This window comes from Aricia agestis, chromosome 19 (assembly GCF_905147365.1).
Source record: "Aricia agestis chromosome 19, ilAriAges1.1, whole genome shotgun sequence".
Taxonomy (NCBI): Eukaryota; Metazoa; Arthropoda; class Insecta; order Lepidoptera; family Lycaenidae; genus Aricia; species Aricia agestis.
The window spans coordinates 13,697,002-13,721,167 of NC_056424.1; the positions used below are offsets into that span (position 1 = coordinate 13,697,002).

The window sequence follows — 24,166 nt, forward strand, 5'->3', positions numbered from 1 at the left end:
ATTTTTTTTATTGAATCTGAGATACTATTAGACAATGCTTACACGGCCAGTCTGACATCAGCTGAGTCCCAGAGACAAGAATTGAAAAAAATATGATAGTCAATATTTTTTACAAAATATAGGTAGTAGGTAGGTAGTTCTAATGTCGTTGGAACTAAGGTCGAATTTCGACCATTGGGCGATCTCTAGTTTAAAATAAATCGTTACGTAGATTTGCTTGTTAGTGTTTAAATACATTAGGCCGAATATACGCGGCCGTCGTTCGGCATGATCAGCAATGATATACGCATACAATGGTGTGTCATCGGTAATTTAAAATACATTGCAGGCGTAATCTTGCCGAACTTCGGCCACGTATATTCGGCATTGTGTGTTTAGATACTAATAATATGGTGCAGCCGCCGAAGGGCGGGCGGGCTACTCCAAAATCGCAGGACTGATGTGGTGAAATTTTGTGTGCTTATTCTATGAGTCTGAGAATAGGCTGGCATCTATTTAATATTTTCAAAATAACGTATCATACGAAATGGCGCACTAAATGGTGCTATCGTTTTTCTGAGATCTGCGTTATATAAACAAATAACAATGAATCCACAACAACGTCTAAAATAGTATCATTGAGCTTAAGCATATTTTATAATAATAATAATATCTATCGACGCTTCACACCACGTCAGTCTGGCCCCGTGCTAAGTACCTAAAGGACTTGTGTTACAGGTACCAGACAACGGAAATATATTTAATACTTTTATACTATACATATATTTAAGATTTTTATTATATCATACACATATTTAATACACATCCAGACCCGGGAACTTTGAAAACTCTTTGTTCCGTCGGCGGGATTCGAACCCGCGACCTCCGGCTTGAGCTACCGACGCGCTCACCACTGAGCCACAGAGGTCGTCAAATTATAAATATTGTACACACCTTTGCCAATACAACGACTAACGTGATAATTACTTACTACCAATTACAAACATTATAAAACCCCACCCGTATGATATACGTATGTAATAATGTAATATACCACCCGCATACTTGATAATTAAAACCACATTACATTTTAATAACTATATTAATTATTAATATTATTATTATTATTGTTTTTCTTGCATTTGATGATCCCGACGTTGCGTGGCCAGCACCTGAAAATTATAAAAAAATAATTGTTATTAAAGGTAGAAAATTAAGAATTCAGTGTTCACGGGTGCAATAAAAGCGGTAACAACCAAATACAGATTTACTTTGCCTCTTTTGCACTTAAAAAAGTAACAAGATACATTTTTTGTCTTGGTAAAAACCAAGACAAAAAAATTATCTGTATTAGAATGAACAGGAATTTTGCGTACTAATTTTACATTTTTAACAGGCTTAAAAAAGGAGGTTATCAAATCTATTTATTTATTTTATTTATTTATTTATTTATTTATTTAAATGCACAAAACACATTACAATCCCAACTAAACAAATTTAATATACATTTAAATGTAAGATCTAGATTGCAACGTAACAAATATGTGCACACATTAAAATATTAACATAAAACTAGCACAAATTTTGGTTTTTAACTTAACGCAGTACATTTGGACGTAACTTATTTCACTCATAAATTGCAGAGGTAAATATGCTATGGAGGATGTCTTTGACGATTTTAATATATTTATTACGGTTGTGTTCAAAAATGTCCAATTTTAAGCTGTCTTTAGCTAATTCATTATATTTTCTAGCCATGCGTGTTAAAGGGTTAAAGTAAGAAATATTATTCTTGTAGACCTGTAAAGCAAATAAATTTGTACGATGTGCTCTACGTGCACTAAACTTGGTATTTAAGCTAATTTCAGATAGTAATTCCGACGAATCAACAATATTATGCACAATCAACCCGTAATATTCCCAAAACTGCCCAGTTTTCGTATTTTATATGCTAGTCTTTATCAGCGTCTAAACAAATGTCATATTCGTCAATATATATAATTGGAATCTCGGAATCGGCTCCAACGATTTTCATGAAATTTAGTATATAGGGGGTTTCGGGGGCGATAAATCGATCTAGCTAGGAATCATTTCTAGAAAATGTCATTTTCATCGAATATCGAGCAAAGCTCGGTCAAATAGCTAGTTATATATGTCGTAGGATGATTTGATAAATCCGTGTTTTCGCGAAATCCCTAGAATTTTCGCGAAAATTCGATTTATCAAATCATCCTACGATGTCGTAGGATGATTTGATAAATCGAATTTTCGCGAAAATTCTAGGGATTTCGCGAAAACACGGATTTATCAAATCATCCTACGACATATATATGCATACAACTGCAGCAAAATCATAGTGTTGTTAGATCAACGTCTAGAGAGGCTTTTTAAATTACTTAAATACTTTTTTGTTAATAGTCAAACAATTCGTCGAAATACTTTTATTGGAAATCGTTTCTAATGGGAGTGTTTTATGATATTCTATTTGTCACGAGGTGCCGCTATATACCTAGTCTTCTTCTTTTTCGTTTTATTATGGTGGCCTCAGTGAGTAGCCAATGTCAGAGTGATTTTGGGGAGACTTTGATCTATACTGTAGGTCTGCTGAAGGATTTTATATTGTTAGAACGAATATTTGTACACAGAATATCATTAAAAGAGGTATTTACATAGCATAAAATTGATTTAAAATTGACAGGGCGAGGAATATTGATAGGAAGGAGGTCATAAAGAGAGGAATTGTTTTTGGGACAGCAGAAAAAGATGGTCCAAGGTACCCTCATCTAAACCACACTCACAAAGAGAACTATCCTTGACCCTAATTATATACCTAGTCTAACATGTCAGATTGCTGTTATATGTCACGATATAGCTGTCATGTGACACGATATGCCTATTTGACACGATATTCCAAGGCCACATAGCGGTACCTGGTGGCAAAAAATATCAAACTTCTTCTCACTTTTTTTGGTAAAAAAAGTGGGCCCCGCGCGAGTTTCTTACGCCGGTTCTTCTCGCCGGGCTAGTTCCCGAACCGGTGGTAGGCATCATGCGTCTACATGATGCCTTCAGAGAATATTTGCAAAAATTTATTCTGAATAAAAAAGTTTGAGTTTGAGTTTTTGAGTTTAAGTTTGAAACACCCTCATTCGAGTTAGTTTATGATTTTTACTTATTATTATTATCAATATATTGTATATTCATTACCTTTTTCTTATCACCGAGCTTTTGTTTAAGATGCGACGTGCTACCGTGGCCTTTGTTACGCCTCTGTAGACCTGTAATTGAAAAAAAAATATTTTAGTAAGTTCTTATGACTATTACATTTTAAAATTTCTACGTGTTGACCTACCACTCGGTTCGGGAACTAGTCCGGCGAGAAGAACCGGCATAAGAAACTCACACGGGGCCATCTTGTAAATACATCTTTTAGGCAACTATATTCATTATTCAATGTAAATTAATCAATTCCTTGCTAGTGGATTAAGAATTGTAAGTTATACACACAAAAATATTCAATTTATATTCGTGAAAGTTTAAAATTTAATTTCGTCTTTTACTGGAGTTGATATTCACTTCAATAAGGTAAATATTACTCAAGTGAACCGTCTAATATCACCTCAACATTTTGGCGGATCGTCAGAAGCGGAGAGAGCCCCATATTATGTACATTAGCATCCAAATATGCGATCCCGAGATGCTGACTTGCTAATACTGACTCAGCGATTCTCATAATCTGTTCTAATTAACGGAATATGCTCATCTCTAATCAAATTTATATTATGTGGAAGAGATCTAGGTGAGCAGATGATTAAGATTAATATTGTTTGAGTTTTGTTGGCACAGGGAAATCTAGACCATGGGAAAGGATATAATTATTATAATAGATTGCTAGATAATAGCTAGTTTATCGCGCGTAAACTCTACATTTTTCAATAACAAAAAGTATTGTCCGTTTCCGGAATTGAAAGTATCCCCTTACCCAGCAAAATCGGTTCAGCAGACAGACAAACATCATATACACTTTCGCATTTACAGTATTAGTTTGGACGTTTTATTGCCAAAAAATGTACGATTTCCGCGGGCGATTTTCGATTGTATTTATACTAATGGAGCCGGGTGTAACCGCCTATTAAAATAAAGTACATGCCCATACATAAATTAGATGTAATAATACACTAGACAAGACAATTACATGTTAGCTACAAAATTACATGCTACGTTCGATAATGTCAGTTTTTAACTAGATCGCTTTATTGTAAACGTAAGTAGGTCTACAGGGTGTATTACTTTAGAGTTTAGAGTATAGCTTGAAATCACATAAAAATATGAAAACACACGTGCAAGGTGATAATATTTAAAGTGTATAAGCGTTATCTGTGGACAAAGAGAAAAAAACAGCGATTTGAGCGTGATTACGATTAGAAAATTTTGTACTGCGTCTACTCTTTCTTGACAGACTGTATGAATGTGTGCCTTATAAATACCACCGTCTTATACAGGGTGTAACAAAATGAAGTGATTATACTTTGACGTGCATGTGTCCCTTGTGTCCCTTATGTAGAGTCCTCAGTAAATGTAGCAGCGCTGTAAGAGCGGGAATTTTCGCTGTCTAACGTGGTAATCTCAAGCTAGAGCGTTGAAATTCTCACGAATAAATTTTCATATTTTCAGAAACATTATAAATTAATTACGAGAGAATTTTAAAGTACACCATTTTAAAGTACTGTTTTGAGTCCACACGGCAGGTTGGCCTGCAATCAGTTCTATCGATTGGCGTCCCCGTAAATGCCATTGCAGATTCATCCCTCAGTGAAAAATGATCGTCAATAATTTAATGTGGTCGTAACGTTTTGATGTGTTTGTCTGCGACTTAACGATCGCGAACGATGACAGATACGCGCAGTTTTAACTGCCTGTAACCGATTATAACTGGCTTTGCCTGCTTGTAACCTGTTTGAACTGCTTAGAACTTACTCTAAGTTTATATTGTTTGATTTATGTATTTGAAAAATATTGTATTTTCTACTCGCCTACGCCAGAAGGAGTATAATAGTGATATTTATAATTATATATTTAAAAAACAATGAAATGAAATGCCATTTAACATGATAGCATATACATATGTATGCTGTAGAGCATGGGTCACCAAATAGACAAATGGACAGCGGTACGCATCCGGATCGCCAACCCATTGTAAGCGGACCAAGCATTTTCGAAGATGAACTTCGTTAAAAAAATCCCCAGAATTTAATGTCAATAGCTTGCACTAATTTCACTCCAAACAAGAAACAAAAATTTTCATATTTCTCATTGATATGAAAAAAAAAATTACAAAATGTGCGGACCGCGAAGGTCATCTCATTTCTTAAAATGAACCCCGAGCGAAACTAATTGGTGACCCCTGATGTAGAGCTTTTAAATAAATTTACCTGTATCTTCAGTATATTTTTTCAATGTAAACATTTTCCTACTTTCACAACCATATTAATGTCCTTATACTTATTATATCTTTTACCAATTTGCGCTCAAAATACAGAACCGATTTTATCAAAAATCTCGAAATATGAATAATAATAATAATAATAATAATAATCAAATGATTGTTTCAATTTCATTGAATCAAGTAAAATTATACCATTCCTGTGCAATAAATAATAAACGCTTGATGGAAAATTGCGGGCAACGTACTACTATATAAATCGTGAACGGATGCAACAGCAAAGGCTTTAGTATTTTATTGTCAATCTAAACTGCCCATCTAAATGCGTATTTTAATTTGGGCGAAATTAAAGTCATCGCGATGCTGGCAGAGCGCAGTATTTATTGGTTTAGGCGCCTGCGGGCCGCCGGCTTGCTTGAGTCCGGGTAAGGCTTGTAACATACTAGCGGCTGGCGAGCGGATTTAGGGCGGGAAAAGCGCGCAGCGAATACGCCACGAATACGCCGCGAATGCGTATGGCCGTAGATTCGTAACGTCTTAATTGTCGACTTTGTCGTAGCGAGTATATAAATTATAATTACTATATTAACTACAACTATATTGTATTTGTAGAGCTGTAATCGTGACTGCTGTGCCGCCTGTTAAGGTACATGCATCGGTATAAATTACTATTATTGTGTTCATTTTAACAACATTTTCAATGTATGTACTGTTCAGTGTCCTTAGTAAAATAAACTAAGAGGGTGCAATGACGAAAATTATGGCTCATTAATTATAAATGTCTATGGTCTAAATGAGCGTTGGCATAAAGTTAAAGAAATAGAAAGCATCTAGCTGGAGTAACGGATACTAGTACATTACTTTTCGTTTCACATCCGCGAAGTGTTCGCCGCTCATTCGCGGCGTATTCGCTGCGTGCCTAGCTCTTAATCCTCTCGCCGCTAGTACGATAAGGCCCTAATTCTTGGCTGTGCGAGTAAGTCTTGGCTGTACGTAAGTACTTAAGTGTCACCGGGTAAAAAATGTGCGTGATGTATGCAGGCGCCGCTCGGGATCAATATGCCATTTTACAGTTTGGCGTTTGCGTAAACAGTGTCAAGTGCCGAAATTGTCCACTGTATTCACTTATGATATTATCTACTATCGCTTTGTTTTCTTATGTAAAATAAGGGGCAAACGAGCAAACGGGTCATCTGATGGAAAGCAACTACCGTCACCCATGGACACTCGCAACATTAGAAGAGTTGCAGGTGCGTTGCCGCCTTTTTAACCCATCAATCCCCATGCGACAGCCGGCTGCCGCATAACAATTGAAAATCTATTTTTTTTTTATTAAATGAGGGGGCAAACGAGCAAACGGGTCACCTGATGGTAAGCAACTACCGTCGCCCATGGACACTCGCAACATCAGAAGAGCTGCAGGTGCGTTGGCGGCCTTTTAAGAGGGAATACGCTCTTTTCTTGAAGGTTTGCAGGTCGTATAGGTAGGTCCGGAAATACTGCTGGTGACAGTTCGTTCCAGAGTTTTACAGTGCGCGGCAGAAAGTTACGCGAAAAACATACTTTGGAAGACTGCCACTCATCAAGGTGATGAGGATGGTATGTTTTTCGCGTAGGACGATAGTGAAAAGTTGCAGGTGGTATGATTCCGAACAATTCTTCAGAGCACTCCCCGTGATACCTACAACCGATAGAGGATGCAAAGTGAAGCTACATCTCGGCGTAATTCCAAGGGGTCCAAGCTGTACTGAAACACTATGGCAGTCAACAATCGAGCGGCCCTTTGTTGGATACGATCAATGATCATGAGAACAATATTCCATATGAGGCCGAACCTGCGCCTTGTAGAGTTGTAGGCGTTGGTCCGGACTGAAGTACTGTCTCGCTCTGTTAAGAACACCAAGCTTCTGCGAGGCTAATTTGGCCTTACCCTCTAGATGATATCGGAACTGGACTTCGCTCGATATGTTGACGCCAAGTATCTCAATGCTAGGGGAGATGGTTAAAGATGTGAGGATATACGACCATTGGTGACTTTTTAGTGGTGAACGCGCAGACTTGTGTCTTGGCGGGGTTGAATTGGACCAAGTTACGTCTACCCCATTCAGAGACCTTCTCCAATGAATTCTCCACCTTTGACACAAGTTCGTTTCGACTCTCAGTGACATTTTGCCGAGAAATATTGGGGGAGCCGGCATATACAGCATCACCAATCAAAGGCTTCCATTTTAAGTATAGACAGTTTTAATTCGAAGCATTTATGGGCTTGACACAAGTGATAAGCCAATGTTAGCCTCAATACTGGAATGGGATTGTTCGGTTGATTTACCATAACAGTCCACCGCTTATCATTTTAGAAGCCTTTAAGTAATACTTAAAAGGTAATTTTATTGATAACTCGCAGAATTGGGATTGTCATTTTTTTTTTTATTATGTCCATTACAAAAACATTTCGAGGAATGAGGTAAGTGATCGTTATTCTGTATATAAAGTAAAAAAATACCCATTACTTACTTATATTTTTAAACAAAACAAATATGTTTATTGTTTAACCTTAGTTTGACCTTCAGTGACGTCATCACTGGAAGGCGTAACGTTAAATTAGCAATAAACTCGACCAACACTACGTTTTGAACTTTTGGTAAGTTTTTCGTATCAGCTTTCACATAAATAAGAGAACGAATTTGACGAACCAGCCATTATAAATACGATTGAAAGGAAATTTTACTAAACAAATATAAATATATGTATATAGACACGAGGAGGAGACGTAGGGTTTGGAGGTCAGTATTTCTTATTACATTTAATACCTTGTTGATGCTCTGCAACGCTCTTTTTTAATTTTATGTATTCAATGCTGAGCAGGTCAACTGGCCGCCGATGATGACGTCATAGATCAGAAAACTTTAAAAAAATATTTAAAAAAACTAGCCAATGAATTTCAAAAATATTAAATTTATATTCTTAAAATACCCTATTTGTGTGACGCAGCGATGCAATGCAATTTGTTTTGAAACGAGCTATGTCAATCTTAACTTTATTAACTACACAAAAAGGATACACGTAATAATTGATAGATTTTTACCCACGGTGTTGGGTTGCCGTTCCGAATGACTCATTTAAAAATGCATCGCAACGCCTCGTGACGTTGCAATGTAAAGTCGACCTTAATGTTATGTACGTAAACTATTAGTACCTATAGAATTATAGTCACACTTTCTATATACCTACTATAGCGCCTATGTAAGAAAAAACGATAGGCATGTTGTGTACAATATGTACTACAACGCTGCAGTGCACTTTTCCACGCACCTGGTACAAATTTTGACCTTATAAACAGGATGATAAGGTTCATAATGCTCTATCAGATTTAGCACGCATAAAGGCATATTTTTTTAATTCCGACAGTCTCCGCACCTTTCGACCTTACAACAAAGGGAGAAAGTTCAAAGTTGCTGAATTTAGCACACATACAGGCATTACTTTTTTAATTTTTTATGATCCTACCCCGCTCCCATTAAGCTGGACATTTGGACTCGCTCCAGCATTACGCAAGCTTTTGTACTCTCTATTAAAATAATACTGCTTATTTTATTAATTTCTTGTGGTAAAGTACAACTTATTCCACTTGTTATTAAACTTTTTAAATGAGCAATGGAATTGTCTGATTTGTAGCTACAAGTGCCTACGACAAAGCAAAATAAAGATCTACTGATTTTCACAGTTAATGTATTTTTTATTTTTTTATGGAACAAGGGGGCAAACGAGCAAACGGGTCACCTAATGGAAAGCAACTTCCGTCGCCCATGGACACTCGCATCAGAAGAGCTGCAAGTGCGTTGCCGACCTTTTAAGAGGGAATAAGGTAATAGGGGCGGGTATCGAAGGGAAGGGAAGGGAATAGGGGAGGGTAGGGGATTGGGCCTCCGGTAAACTCACTCACTCGGCGAAACGCAAGCGCTGTTTCACACCGGTTTTCTATGAGAACGTGGTATTTCTCCGGTCGAGCAGGCCCATTCGTGCCGAAGCATGGCTCTCCCACGTATATGTATATTTTTCCACTATTGCAATAATGATTAATGAATTTATACTAAGATTGTTTGTTAACTTTGTTTGCATCGAATAGGTGCTAAAACTACTGGGCCGATAGTGATGAAAGTTTGCATAAACATAGAGCAGACCATGGAGATGGATATTTTAACTGCGGGGTATAACTACCATGGGTAAAACTACCATAAATTTTACTTACCAACCAATAAAGCGTATCCCTTCTTCAAACTTTGAAGTTCATTTCAATTTGTTCTCACATCAGAATCCTGAAACGTTAAATTTGTAAATGAGTGAGGTGCAAAAATGTTTAAAAAACCTAAATAGAAGAATAATATACGAATTGTTAAGAGAAGAGTTATTAAAAGCTTAGTTTGAAATTCGAATTAAGTCATATGTACAATATAATATTATGTAAACATTTTAACAACAACGTTGGGTATACTACCAGGTTTTGTGATAAATTTTTACATTAGTTCCGTATATAATTAACTTTAATAATATTATAATTTGTAAGAAACAACATTTTATATTCTTATAACTAATCTAATAGTTTATTGTAGTCACGATCACTAATAAACTACTATAGGTATTATTTTAACTGAAATATTATGATTTACTCACATGTTAGTCTTAGTAAGTTGTGTTAGCTAGGGAAATCTGTAAATTGACTGGACATAAAGTTAGTAAATATATTTGGATTATCAAATAAATTGTACAAAATCGTTAAAAAACTTAGTAGTTGACACGTAAACATTATATTATTATTATTATAATAATTGGGCTCATCGTACACCACGAAGATACTATAAAAAATATACTTTTATTTTACCTCACAATATGTGCGTAATATGAAATTAACTTTGCTATAATATGTGTCTAAACTATGTCGAATATCCGCGGCGGAATTTCCGCATGATTGCGTCAGCAAAGCAAACGCATACAAGACGGAATTTCGGCACGGTGTGTCAACGATAATTTAAAATATATTGCAGGCGGAATCAAGCAGAAATTCGGCCGCGGAAATTCGGCATAGTGTGTTTAGACACTAACGGCCGTTCCCAATATTTGATCTATCTCTGGTTTTGCCCTACTAGAGATAGGAATAGCTCACAATTGACATAAAATATTATGTGTCTCTAATGTCTAATGTGAGCTATTCTATTCCTATCTCTAGTAGGGCAAAACCAGAGATAGATCGAATATTGGGAACGGCTGTAAGTGATTGAGTTGTGGGTTATATAAAATGTATTGCGAGTATTTTTATATTATAGTATCTTCGCTGTATGTGACACGCTTCTTACATACAGTTAATGTAAAAGAAAGTTGAGTAATTTCGCCTTTAATAAAATAGTAACTTATCTAATTTTTAAACCTAAAATAACGCTTACTTATGTTTAAAAAACCATGTAAATTAACATTCAATTTTTAATGCAATTCATGTATGTCGTCTTTATTCTATTTCTCTTCTTTACTATGGGTATAAATCTTCCAAGAAATAAAAGATAAAAAGGTACCAAGTGAATTAGTAGCCAATAATTCACTGATACCTTAAATAAAAATAAATTAAATTAAAGAAATAAGAAATCAAACAAATTGATCAACAAAATCTTTATGCAGAAAAAGGTACAAAAAGTTCAAAACAAATAACAATGTAAACATTTAATTAAGAAAGTTAAAAAAGTAGAGACGATAATGTAGAAGAAAAATATAAATATAGACAACAACAATAAAAAACATGAATTTTTCGTGTTAAAACAAGCGTTATTTTATGTTTAAATAATATATTTTATCATAATTTCTAGACCTATTTCGGGAGAGGTAAAGTACATTATCTTAAAAGTAGGTAACGTCAAATAGTTATGTGTAATTGTGTATGCTGCGAATAAGTTAAGTGTACCTCAAGGTGCTTTGTGTGGGTTTACGTGTACCTACTACCTAATGCATCGCAAGAGTCAAAAGAAATGGCTGCAAGTGTTTTATGTGTACCTCCTGTTATGCACGTAGTGTTATGGCTACGTTACGTGCACTAGTGCTACATGTTAGTTACGTGTAACTCACTCTACAGTGGGTAGTGTACCGTAAGCATGGGTAACTTGTACCTATTACTTAACGTAAGTTACTTGTACCTTGTGCTTCGCGCGAGCTACGTGCATTCAGTGCTACATTTGCGTTACTTGTACCTTGTGCTACATGTGAGTTGCGAGCCACCAGTTCTGAATCAGTGTTAAGCCGGGTCCAGACGAGTGTAACGTGTAATGTAAGATTACGTGTAATTTAGCGTCAACAGTGTGAACGGCACACGAACTCAAAGCGAATTGTCCAAACGAGCCTTTGTGCTCGCGTGAAAACCGACAGCCGATGGATAAACCCCGAGCGTTACATGTAATGCTCGTAGTGCCGTCCACACGTAGAATTCGTGTTACATTACTCGGTAAATTACATTACACGTTACACTCGTCTGGACCCGGCTTTACATATTGTACCTTGTGCTACGCGTAAGTTACATACAACATCGAGTGCTGCATTTATGTTATATGTAGCTTGTGCTTAGCGTGGATTAACTATACCTTTTACTAGGCTTGGATTACGCGTGAGTAATTTGTGCCTAGTTCTATGTTCACCCAGATTTATGCCTAGGCTGCCTAGGTTACTTATATATCTGCTCCTACGTCTGTCAGTGTACCTAGTGGGTTACTTGTACCTAGTCCTATATCTGGGTTATTTTTACCCATTCCGTGATTTGTACCTCTATGTGCTATCGCTATGATCTCCCGCATGGCGTGCTGGTCTGGCTCCGCCTCTGGGTGGGGGTCCGCCGCGCGCGCCAGGATCTGTCGCACGACGTCACGCGGGGGCGCCCCCAGCGGTGACGGCGGCGCTGACAGACCCAGCTGGAATCGAAACGAGGAAAATTAGAATACGACCCTGATAAAGATTGCAAGTGCAGTACATGGCAGAGTTCTTACGATAATACACATAAATATATTAATTAAAAATCTTATTTGAAATGATAATTAATGAGTTACGTATTTTATTATGTAGTTCGTATAAATAACACCAATTTTAGTTGCTATTTTATAAAACATAGATGAGTTCAGAATTCTATACTGGACACTTTCTATTAGGCTGTTTTAGTACTCCAAAGAGCAAATTATTATTCATATTATGTTTTACTTTAGCATGACCATCAGGTCATGCTAAAGTGAAACAATAATAATATAACATAGTAAAACTATAGTATCTTATATCATACTTAAAGCAATACCATTATTCCAAACAATCAATTATTGCAAAGCAATATTTGTTTTTATTAAAAAATCACACCCAATTTCAACCCTAACACCTATAACATAAAGTTGGAATTCCCGAACGAAGTATTTAGTTATAATGATTATTGGGACCGTTACACTGATCGATGGAGATAAACGCGTGTAAACACATGGGGGAGGCTGATTTACATACAACTGCCCTTTAATGGGGCAAACTATTTCAATTGGGGATTATACTGATTGCTAATTGAATGTAATTGGCCCCTTTAAATTGATGGGCACTGGACACGAAGTTATGTAAAGATTAAAGTAGTTAAGGGGTGTTTCACGTATCATTAGTTAGTGAATAATATACATTAAATGTTATATCCAGTAACTAATACAGAAATAATTAATTCAAAAACCAACATGGCAAAATATTTGCTATGTAGGTTTTTGAATTTATTTCCGATAATAGATAATGGTTTTAAGAACGTTATAACTAGTTCTTAAGTTTCACAACTTATAATACAATTTATCATTTAGGAACATATAAAATGGTCGATTAGAACATAAATGTCAAAACAATCCTGAATGTTGACAGGAAAGCGGTTGCGCGATGTTTTTTGCGCTCAACGCCATCTATCGACAAAATAGTAACTCGTTTGTTATCAAAATAATATATTATATTTTGTCATATTATGTCATAAAAATCGCTGACTATTTAGTATATGATCGAAGACATCCGATTTAAGACTAAACGGGCTTATTTCTCGGAAACAAGGTGCAATGTTGCAGATAATCTTTTCAGAGTGGTACACCTTCTGTCTTTGACTGTACCTTCACGTGGTATTTACCTTGGTGAGTATTTGTGTCTTGATGTGGTCCAGCCGCGCCGGCTGGTAGCTGGGCGGCGGCGGCGGGTGTGGGGGGTGTGGAGGGTGTGGGGGGTGCAGGGGGTGCTGCGGGTGCGGGGGGTGCGGGGCGGGCGCGTGCGGCGACGCGGCGGCGCGCGGCCGGCCCGGCGCGAGCGCGAGCGCCGCACACAGCAGGAGGCAGGCGCGCATCGGCGCCTAGCCGAGAGCGCTTAGCCCGCGCCATCGGCACCGCGCCCGAGCGACATATCCGCTCCTGGGGAAGAAGAAATATTGTTTTACTCTATCAGCGATTCTCAACATTTTTTGGTTCCGGAACCCTTTTGTGGGTCAATTCATACCGCAACGCGACGCGTGGATACATTTCTTTTATATGAATTTGATAGATTTGCAAGACGTCTCACGCTCATGAAATGTGTCAATTCAGTACGAGTACTAGAAATGCATCTACGCTTCGTGTTGCGGTATTGATCCTAAGAACTGACATTTTTGGTCTAGTAGGATAGATCGTGACTCTTGAATCAAAGGTTATGGGTTTGACTGTTTAGTTTTGTGTACAAAGTCGATCCACGTGTCCGCTACACGTGTCAGTTTATTTGAGATACCTTGGACATCGAGAGTTTAATCTGAGTTTTCATTTGACCAACAACTTTCATAGGGCAAATTTTAAAACAATTTTAAAATGACAATTTTTTACCCGGATAATTTTTATAAAATGTTATATAATTTTTTACTTTCTCCTCGATGTGTAAACTCAGCGGCATGATAATAATATCAGATGGCAGAATGGCAGATTATATTTAAAATCAAACTTTGTTGACCAAAAAACATTTAAACAATAAGATAATAAGATGTGAATCTTTCTGTATAGTGAACAAAATACGATACAGATCCAAAATTCTTAATATGAACCAACCCTAAAACATTTAGAGACCCCTCGCATCATCCCGACAACATAAACAGCAGTTCTGCACGATGTTTTTATATTCATTTAATTACTCTATCAAGCGAACTGGGTCGGATTGAAAAGTTTATATCTGTTTATCTGAGCTTTATTGCTTTTTGCTACTAATGTTATACGTTTTCCGCGATCTCGTGTTCGCAAAGTGTATGCGAAACCGTAAATTTTGCCCCAACAGTTATTTAATTTTTAGGACTTTTATACGTACAGGAGAATTCGCATCTAATCCCAAACGTCTGCGGCAAAACTCATAATAAAAATAAAAATGCGATCCATATTCAGCAGTTAGCAGCAGCATAGCAGTTTTGTATGGAAGCCTTACTCTAATCCTTTGACCGAAATTCGTCCAGTAGTTATGAAATCGAAAATGTATTGCAAAGTTCCCGTCAACATCTAGTAAGGGTGAAGTCTAAATACATTTACGTTACAGTACTTTGCCTCAGCGACACTAGCATCACTTAACATAAAATCTTCTGAAGAAAACCGACGTGAAACAGCGCTTGCACTGTGTTTCGCCGAGTGAGTGAGTTTACCGGAGGCCCAATCCCCTAACTCTACCCTATTCCCTCCCCTACCATCAACTATTCCCTTCCCTTCCCTCCCCTATTACCCTATTCCCTCTTAAAAGGCCGGCAACGCACTTGCAGCTCTTCTGATGCTGCGAGTGTTCATGTGCGACGGAAGTTGCTTTCCATCAGGTGACCCGTTTGCTCGTTTGCCCCCTTATTTCATAAAAAAAGGAATATTTTGACGAAAGAATAAGAGATAAAGTAATAGGTATTTTTTGTATACAATTTGTGTGTAAGTTCCAAAAACGAACTGCACTACAAGGTAATGGAGCAATGTAGCTCCACTCTTCGCGTTATAAAACAAGTAATTGTGCAAAATCGTAGAGGGCCTACGACGTCGTAGAGGGGCTACGAAGTTGTTGAAGGGCTACGAAGTCGTAGAGGGTCTACGAAGTCGTAGAGGGTCTATAAAGTTGTAGAGAGTCTACGAAGTCGTAGAGAGTCTATGAAGTCGTAGAGGGACTACGAAGTCGTAGAGAGGCTACGAAGTCGTAGAGGGTCTACGAACTACGAAGTCATACAGAGGCTACGAAGTCATAGAAGGTCTACGAAGTCGTAGAGGGTCTACGAAGTCGTAGAGGGTCTACGAAGTCGTACAGGGGCTGAGTCTCTACGTCAAACAAAACTCGTTAGTTATCCTCCGGGAGTGCCGGCTTATGTAAAAACGAAACAGCATATCAGGCACACCTAGAAGCAAGACAGGCGGATGTTACTTTATCTCCTACGCCGCGCCTACAGCCATCTCTTTCTCCATTCCCGTCTGTAAAATTTTCATCAAACGTCCCAAAAATATGCACTACACTGATAAAAAAGTTTTCACTTTAAAATTATTATACATCATGAATGGAACAATCATTTATTTGCAGTTATAAATACCATAAAAATACAATTTTAAAAATAAGAAAGAAAAACATTATAATCATATTAAACACTACACAGATATTAATTACAAAACAGATAAATAATAATTAAACCAACAAAAATGTTATAAACGAAATAAATAAACGTGATTAAGTTATTTTAATTTCATTTTATATTAGATGAGATATTTTTCGAAGGCTATCAAAAAGGCCATCAAATAGAATAAATGGCGAATATTTGCTCAGATCCGTGCGGCACGTGTATCCCGGAACAAAAGGACAGGATGGAACGGCGTACGATTTGGTATTTAGACATTAACTAGCTATTTGACCGAGTTTTGCTCGGTATTCGATGAAAATGTCGTTTTCTAAAAATGATTCCTAGCTAGATCGATTTTTTGCCCCCGAAAACCCCTATATACTAAATTTCATGAATATCGTTGGAGCCGATTCTGAGATTCCAATTATATATTATATACAAGAATTGCTCGTTTAAAGATATAATTGACAACAGATGAGAATACTAAAGGTGCTCCCTCACCGGGAGTATTCGCTTGAAGTGTAACATTATAAAGTCGAGCATTACATCAGTGAGGAAGGATAGCCGAGCATTACGATGCGCACTTTGCAATGATATCATTATCTTGATACAACTTGTAAACAACTAGCAAGTAGCTATGGAATGCTCAAAGAAGAATGTTACATTACACGCGAGTGCTCGTCAGTCAGTGAGGTAGTATTGTAATGTTAAAACTCAAAGTCGAAACTTTAATGTTACATTACACGTGAATGATCGTCGGTCAGGGATGTATTTTTGTAATGTAATGCTCAAAAGTGAATCTATAATGTTACATTACAGGTGAGGAGGACACGCATAGATCGTAGCAGAGGGCGCTACTAGTAAATATAGTAAATAATCCGACCAAAATAAGACATGTTGCACACCTCATGTGTCAATATTGACAGAAACGCCTCCGTGGTCCAGTGGTTAAGGTCGTGGCTCGTGACTTAGAGGACGTGGGTTCGATTTCCGTGTTGGAAACATATTATTTCCAAGTTTGGATAGATAATGCAGCCTGATCACCTGTGATGTCTGACAAGTAAGATGATCCATGCGTCGTATGGGCATGAAAAAAGTCGGTCCTGCGCCTGATCTCTCGCCTGTCGTGTGCGTTCCACTGGATTATGAGAGTAAAAGGAATAGAGAGTGCTCTTGTGTACTGTGAACACACTTGGGCACTATAAAATTACTCCTGCGTAACTGCCTCGTTTCAATGTATTAGGCCACCATCACCGAAACCGGTGTGGGAGTTATTGACAGAAAATAATGTTGTCGAACGTGGAACAAACCTTTTTGTTTAGTACTATCTGTTCTGGTGCTGACGTCTAGCGTGAAATATTGCAGTCATACAGGGTGCAATTAAACTTGCTTGCCAAATTTTTTCCAGGGCTTAGGTATCATTAGGAGAGTCCATTCAACCAAAAAAATTTGGGTGTTATTTTTTTCAAGGGCATATTTTATCCCATTTAAAATCGTTGCAGAACGGTCACTCGTGGCCCGCGGGAATGAGAGGGGGTGACGCGGGGGGAGGCTCGCGCGCGGGGGCACCTCACGCGTGGCCGACGCATCGTGTCCATAAATTGTAGTGTTTTTTAGGATAACTTTCGGAAGCTATTTCTCAACATTTTAGTACTGAGTGATTATAAAAGAAAAAACACGTGTATTTTTATTTTAACAAGGATCAATATATCAAAATTTGACAGGAAGATTTAATTGCACCCTGTTTAAAATCCTAGGTAGGGAATTAAAGATTTGTAATTACATCAGAACTTTTATCAAAATTCTTAGTTCTAAAATATGATAAAATATAATTTATAGATTCATAGATCGTCCGCGATTTCGTAGAGAAGCTAAGTCTTGGGTTCCGTACTTTGTTCTGTTACACATATTTTTGCTGAGAAAAAAGATCAAAGAAAGTAGAATCAAGAATAAAATAAATAAAATTAATTATTTTGTTGAATACAGTAGCTCTTTGTTTTAAAAAATAATAAATTTTATTCGTGCGAAGTACAGAACCTTACGAATATAACTCTGCTACGGCGTCGTAGACCTCTACGATTTTGCACTATTTTCACAAAACTTCAAGGCTCAACTCAACTGAGGCAGAACTACGTATCGTTTTCGAGAAAGCATATTCGTCTTTTGAAATTTGTACTTCAATAATAGAGGGAGGGAGATAAAGGAGGTGAATATTATTATGCTGTAGTCGAAAAAAACGAAGCGTCGCAACGCTTCGACTTCGCCCCAGTATGAGTTGAGTCGGGTCAATTCAGACCGCAACGCGACGAGGCGAGGCGATGCGTGACGCGGTATAAATTTGTATGGATTTGACAGATTTCAATTGCGTGAGACGTCTTGCAAGTCTGTCTAATCCATACAAATTTAGGATTGCATCTACGCATCGCGTTGCGGTCTGAATAGACCCTTACTAGAATGTTAGACGGTAAATGACATAGAAAACGTCTTTTTATCCCGAAAAATTTTACGGTTCCGCGCATGATAAATTAATTTTTGCGCAATTTTTTATACGCGGTAGAGCCATGCTTCAGCACGAATGGGCCGTCTCGACCGGATAAATACCACGTTCTCACAGAAAACTGGCGTAAAACAGCGCTTGCGCTGTGTTTCGCCGAGTGAGTGAGTTTACCGGAGGCCCAATCCCCTACCCTATTCCCTTTCCTACCCTCCCCTACTCCCTTCCCTTCCCTACCCTCCCCTATTACCCTATTCCCTCTTAAAAGGCCGGCAACGCACATGCAGCTCTTCTGATGCTGCGAGTGTCCATGGGCGACGGAAGTTGCTTTCCATCAGTTGACCCGTTTGCTCGTTTGCCCCCTTATTTCATAAAAATAAAACGGAGTTGCGGGTGTCATCTTATACTAATTAAATGACTAGAATCACGAGATGAACCGTGAACTTCGTTTCACTTGCATCCTAATATTATAAACCTTATATTCTGGACTATTACGAATATTTCTGATGAAAATACGGCAAGACTAGTTTATTTTAGTTATTTTCACAGCAGAATTTCTTATGGTATCCTTTTATGGGGAAACGCTGCCGACATCAATACAATTTTTGTGCTGCAGAAGCGAGCTATACACTCAATTTATAAAATGTCAGCTTTTGAATCTCTGAGAGAAAAGTTTAAAGAAATTCGTATTCTAACTGTTGCTTCTCAATACATTTTGGATAATGTATTATATGTTAGAAATAAACTAAATTTAAAACTAAAAGTGATAGTCACGGTATTAACTTAGCACAGGGCCAGACTGACGTGGTGTGAAGCATCCATAGATATTATTATATTATTATTAAACACTAGAAATAGGCACAAGCTGGAAATACCAGTAATCAGACCTTAGCAAAATAAGTAAATCTTTTAAAGGTCAATGTATACTCCTTTACAATAAAATCCTGGAAAACGTTCAAAATCTATCGATTAATAAATTTAAAAAAGTTATTAAAGAGCGTTTGTGTGCCAAAGCGGACTATACGGTCAATGATTTCCTAAACGATGGCACATCTTGGGAGTAGGATGGCTATTTGCAAGGCTGCTTCTACATATTTTGTTATATTAAGTGACTTAGTAACAATTGTGTATTGTAAATTTTATTTTAAAAGATTAATTTTTTATCTCACTTTTTTTTTGTAAAAAAAGTGGGCCCCGTGCGAGTTTCTTACGCCGGTTCTTCTCGCCGGGATAGTTCCCGAACCGGTGTTTCTGAAAGCATTTTCTTAAAATCTACTCAGAAATAGAACAATTTTTATTTTATTTATTTTATTTTATTTCAAGACTTATATCAGATCGGTTAAGCTGTTTTCGAGTTTTAGTAAGAGTAACAAAATTAAAAATTCATTGTTAATTTATAATGATGTTTAATATAATATTAATTCCAATTGCCTTAAGTGTAACACAGGCTGTAATAGGCTTACAAGTTACATGAGACACGACACAGTGCGCGCCTGTACCTTGACACGACTGTACCTGATGTACCTTTGTAGGCCATGACAGTGCCACATTTAAAAAAAAAAGGTAAAAAAATCGTACAATTTCTTCACCACAAGAATGCACTGATTATATCGACAGTAATAAAATATCTTCACTATAAAACATCTTGTGTGACATGAATCCATCCATACTAGTATTATAAATAAGAAAGTGTGTCTGTTTGTTACATCTTCACGCTCAAACCGCTGAACCAATTTTGCCGTTGGTATACTTTGAGTCCCAGGAAAGGACATAGGCTACTTTTTATCCCGTAAAAATGTACGGTTCCCGCGCGAAAGATAAATTTTGGTGCAACGGAGTGTTGTCTCGTAATCACTAATGTATAATTATAGCTAATTCTAATAAAAAAATCCATTGACGCCACTTCAAATAAACTAGAATCGCTAGTTTAGGCATTACGTTGTATAAATACACATAATATTGTATGGAAAACTACAACAATTATTGTCTTTTTTTATTCGCCTTAATCAGATAAAAATAAAAAGTTGTATAAATAGACAAAATTTAAAAGTATTTATTTGCGAAAAAAATTTTTGTACTTTTAAAATAATTTTACTTCTTAAAATTCCCTACCGACTTCAGAAAAACGGAGTAAAAATTTTATTAGATAATGTAACAGCTAACAGCCCGTTAGTTACATTATCTAAAAAGATTTTTACTGCAACCTTTTGCGAAAAAAATTTTGATTACGTAAAGTTCTGAAATAAATTATTGTTTTAATATTAGGTATTGTTTACTATAAGAAACTATAATTTTTAAATTAATTGAATTTTATATAAGTATAAAACTGGGCGAAAACGTCCCTCTACACTATAAGTATTGCATCATCCAAAAAACAAAAATTTCATACCTAAATGAAACTTTTTAATCGGGACTTAACTCGACTTATTTAAGTAGTAATGCTACTACGAGTACATACTTTTTCTCGACGTTTCGGCCGTGTTGCAACGGCCGTGGTCACGAGGAGACTGTTAAGTCCCGATTAAAAAGTTTAATTATAATGCAACGCGAAAGTTTAAAATGTTATCTTAATTTCATACCTGTTTAAAATCCTTCACTAAAGTATCCTCAATACTTGGAATTTGTAACTATTACTGAATACTACAAATACTTGAACTTTAGCACTATACTTATGTATAGAACTGGCGAAAACTTCTTACTATACTAGAGGTATGGTATAGTGAATATGATATAGAATGATATGTCGTTACTGGTCCAAGGTCTGCGAGCGACTGATAACGCGCACCCGACCCGCCTATTTATATATCCCTGATAAAACGACGCGGATATAGAGAGAATGGAGGAGACAACTAGATAGAGTTCACTATAATACAATGTTTTGTGTTTTATTGAAATTTATATACAAATAAAGCTTAAATAATTTATTTTATACAGGATATGCATAGTAAAAGTACAGTTTGTTTATGTCAAAAGGCACAAAACTGTTACAATTTAAATGCGATTTCCAAATCATAACTTATGATTATGATTTATTTATTATATTATTAATATTATTGCTGTAGAATAGCAATTTTTGTTTAGTAGCTTCACATAGCTTTTTGGAACGTTCCTTATTTTTCAATGTAAGTTGATTTATGATAAGATCATGATAATGTTGTATAACCGAAAGGAATACTTAATTTTTGGCAATCACAATAAACACTTTTCTTAAAACTTTAAGCGTGAACTTTTAAAACTTACTTTCAAAGACCGTCAAAACCCTATTAAATGACAGAAAAAAAAATATACGTTAAAATACTTTTTATATTGCATACTTACTAAAAGATCAAAAGCACGTGATAATAACCGAACAGGTGTAGAACAAATTGTGCATAGTCTCAAGTTCCCTTCAACCCCTCAACCCCTATTACCTGTTACTTGAGTTAATGATGCGACATGCTACACCGCCGGGTAACTTTCACCCCTCACATACATCGCGAAAGTTAGGGGAAGTTTATGTTAAAAGTATTTAATCGAATATTTTTCATGTGGCCCTACGAATAATAAAAGGAAAAGTAACTCAGTCAAAAAACATGTTCTACAATACTTGTCAAAAAAGTGTACCTAGGTACATATTTTCAATAAGTACATATATTGCAATACTTAGGTTTTTTTTTATGAAATAAGGGGGCAAACGAGCAAACGGGTCACCTGATGGAAAGCAACTTCCGTCACCCATGGACACTCGCAGCATCAGAAGAGCTGCAGGTGCGTTGCCGGCCTTTTAAGAGGGAATAGGGTAATAGCGAAGGGTAGGGATGGGAAGGGAAGAGAATAGAGGAGGGTAGGGAAGGGAATAGGGGAGGGTAGGGAAGGGAATAAATAAATAAATAAATAAAAATTGTTTTATTTCTGAATAAATTTGAATCAAATATTTTCAGAACGTTGAGCTACATGTTGCCTACCACCGGTTCGGGAACTAACCCGGCGAGAAGAACCGGCGTAAGAAACTCGCACGGGGCCACTTTTTAGTAAAAAAGTGGAAAATTTGTCTTTTTAAAAAAATAAAATTTACAATGTAAATAACTTAATCTATACAATATGAATACACAATTGTAAGTCACATATAATAAATGTAGAAGCAGCCTTGCAAGCAGCCATCCTACTCCCAAGATGTGCTATCGTTTAGGAAATCGTTGACCGTATTGTAGGCTTTGGCACACAAACGTTCTTTAATTCCTTTTTTAAATTTATTAATTGATAGATTTTGAACGTTTTCCGGGATTTTATTGTAAAGGCGTATACATTGACCTTTAAAAGATTTACTTAATTTGCTAAGTCTGATCGCTGGTATTTCCAACTTGTGCCTATTTCTAGTGTTTCTACCGTGACTATCACTTTTAGTTTTAAATTTAGTTAAATTCTATCTAACATACAATACATTATCCAAAATGTATTGAGAAGCAACAGTTAGAATACCAATTTCTTTAAACTTTTCTCTCAGAGATTCAAAAGCTGACATTTTATAAATTGAGCGTATAGCTCGCTTCTGCAGCACAAAAATTGTATTGATGTCGGCAGCGTTTCCCCATAAAAGGATACCATAAGACATTCTACTGTGAAAACAACTAAAATAAACTAGTCTTGCCGTGTCTTCATCAGAAATTTCCCTAATTTTTCTGACTGCATATGCTGCAGAACTGAACTGAGAAATAGGGTAGGGGATTGGGCCTCCGGTAAACTCACCCACTCGGCGAAACACAGCGTAATCGCTGTTTCACGCCGGTTTATGCTATATTACGCCGGAACGTGGTATTTTTCCCGTCGGGCCGGCCCATTCGTGCCGAAGCATGGCTCTCCCACGTATAAAATATTCTTCATGTAGCCCTACGAATAATAAAAACTAAGGAAAAGTAACTCAGTCAAAAAACATGTTCTACAATACTTGTAAAAAAAGTTCAATACGTTAATTGCAATATTTAGGTGGCCTTGAGCGGTACCAGGCTGACGTTTTATGACAGTTTGAAAGGAACCTACGTTTCCTTAGTTTTTATTATTAGTAGATGTAGCGTAAGGAAGTGTACAGACTGTCATTCTGTTTGTCTGCTTGCATGCTTTTCTGTTGTTATCTCTTTGCGCCGCGCTTTAATCACGTTTACTATGGAGATAATTATTTGCATCCCGAAAAAGATGACTGTCACCAGCAGTATTTCCGGACCGATACGACCTGCAAACCTTCAAGAAAAGAGCGTATTGCAGCTCTTCTGATGTTGCGAGTGTCCATGGGCGACGGTAGTTGCTTACTATCAGGTGACCCGTTTGCTCGTTTGCCCCCTTATTTAATTAAAAAAAAAAAAAGATAACATTATTAAAATTCATTTTACTGTGGAAAATGTAAGGTTCATGTGCGATTAGTTGATAATAATTACTTTAAGGCAAAAATATCTAACTGTAACAATAATAAATAAATCAATAATAGTACCACACCAATAATAATGTGTCTTGCGATAAAAGCGTTTTATGGTCACAGTTAGGAGCTTAAGTACGGATCAACCGATAAAGATGAATAATATATAACAGGAATAAATATAATATTGTTTAACACTTCTGATGCCATAGTTTTATACGACAACGAGCTTTTGCCCGCGGCTTCGCTCGCGTTAAGAAG

At 36.7% G+C, this 24,166-nt stretch overlaps 1 protein-coding gene and 1 long non-coding RNA gene across 2 annotated transcripts in view; both read right to left on the reverse strand.

The window, feature by feature from the left end:
• Nucleotides 1–1,086: 1,086 nt before the first annotated feature.
• Nucleotides 1,087–13,718, reverse strand: LOC121736767 (MADS-box MEF2 type transcription factor MIG1-like; the record flags this gene model as incomplete). The annotated part of the gene is made up of 4 exons (XM_042128151.1): nt 1,087–1,151; nt 3,187–3,257; nt 12,219–12,363; nt 13,578–13,718. Coding segments are annotated over 4 exons (405 nt in total), but the record flags the coding sequence as incomplete, so codon positions are not given.
• A 28-nt stretch (nt 13,719–13,746) lies between these two features.
• LOC121736702 overlaps nt 13,747–24,166 on the reverse strand; it is a 52,089-nt gene continuing 41,669 nt past the window's right edge. The window contains exon 3 of the long non-coding RNA XR_006037059.1: nt 13,747–13,851. This is a non-coding gene — a long non-coding RNA (uncharacterized LOC121736702). The remainder of the gene's footprint in view (nt 13,852–24,166) is intronic.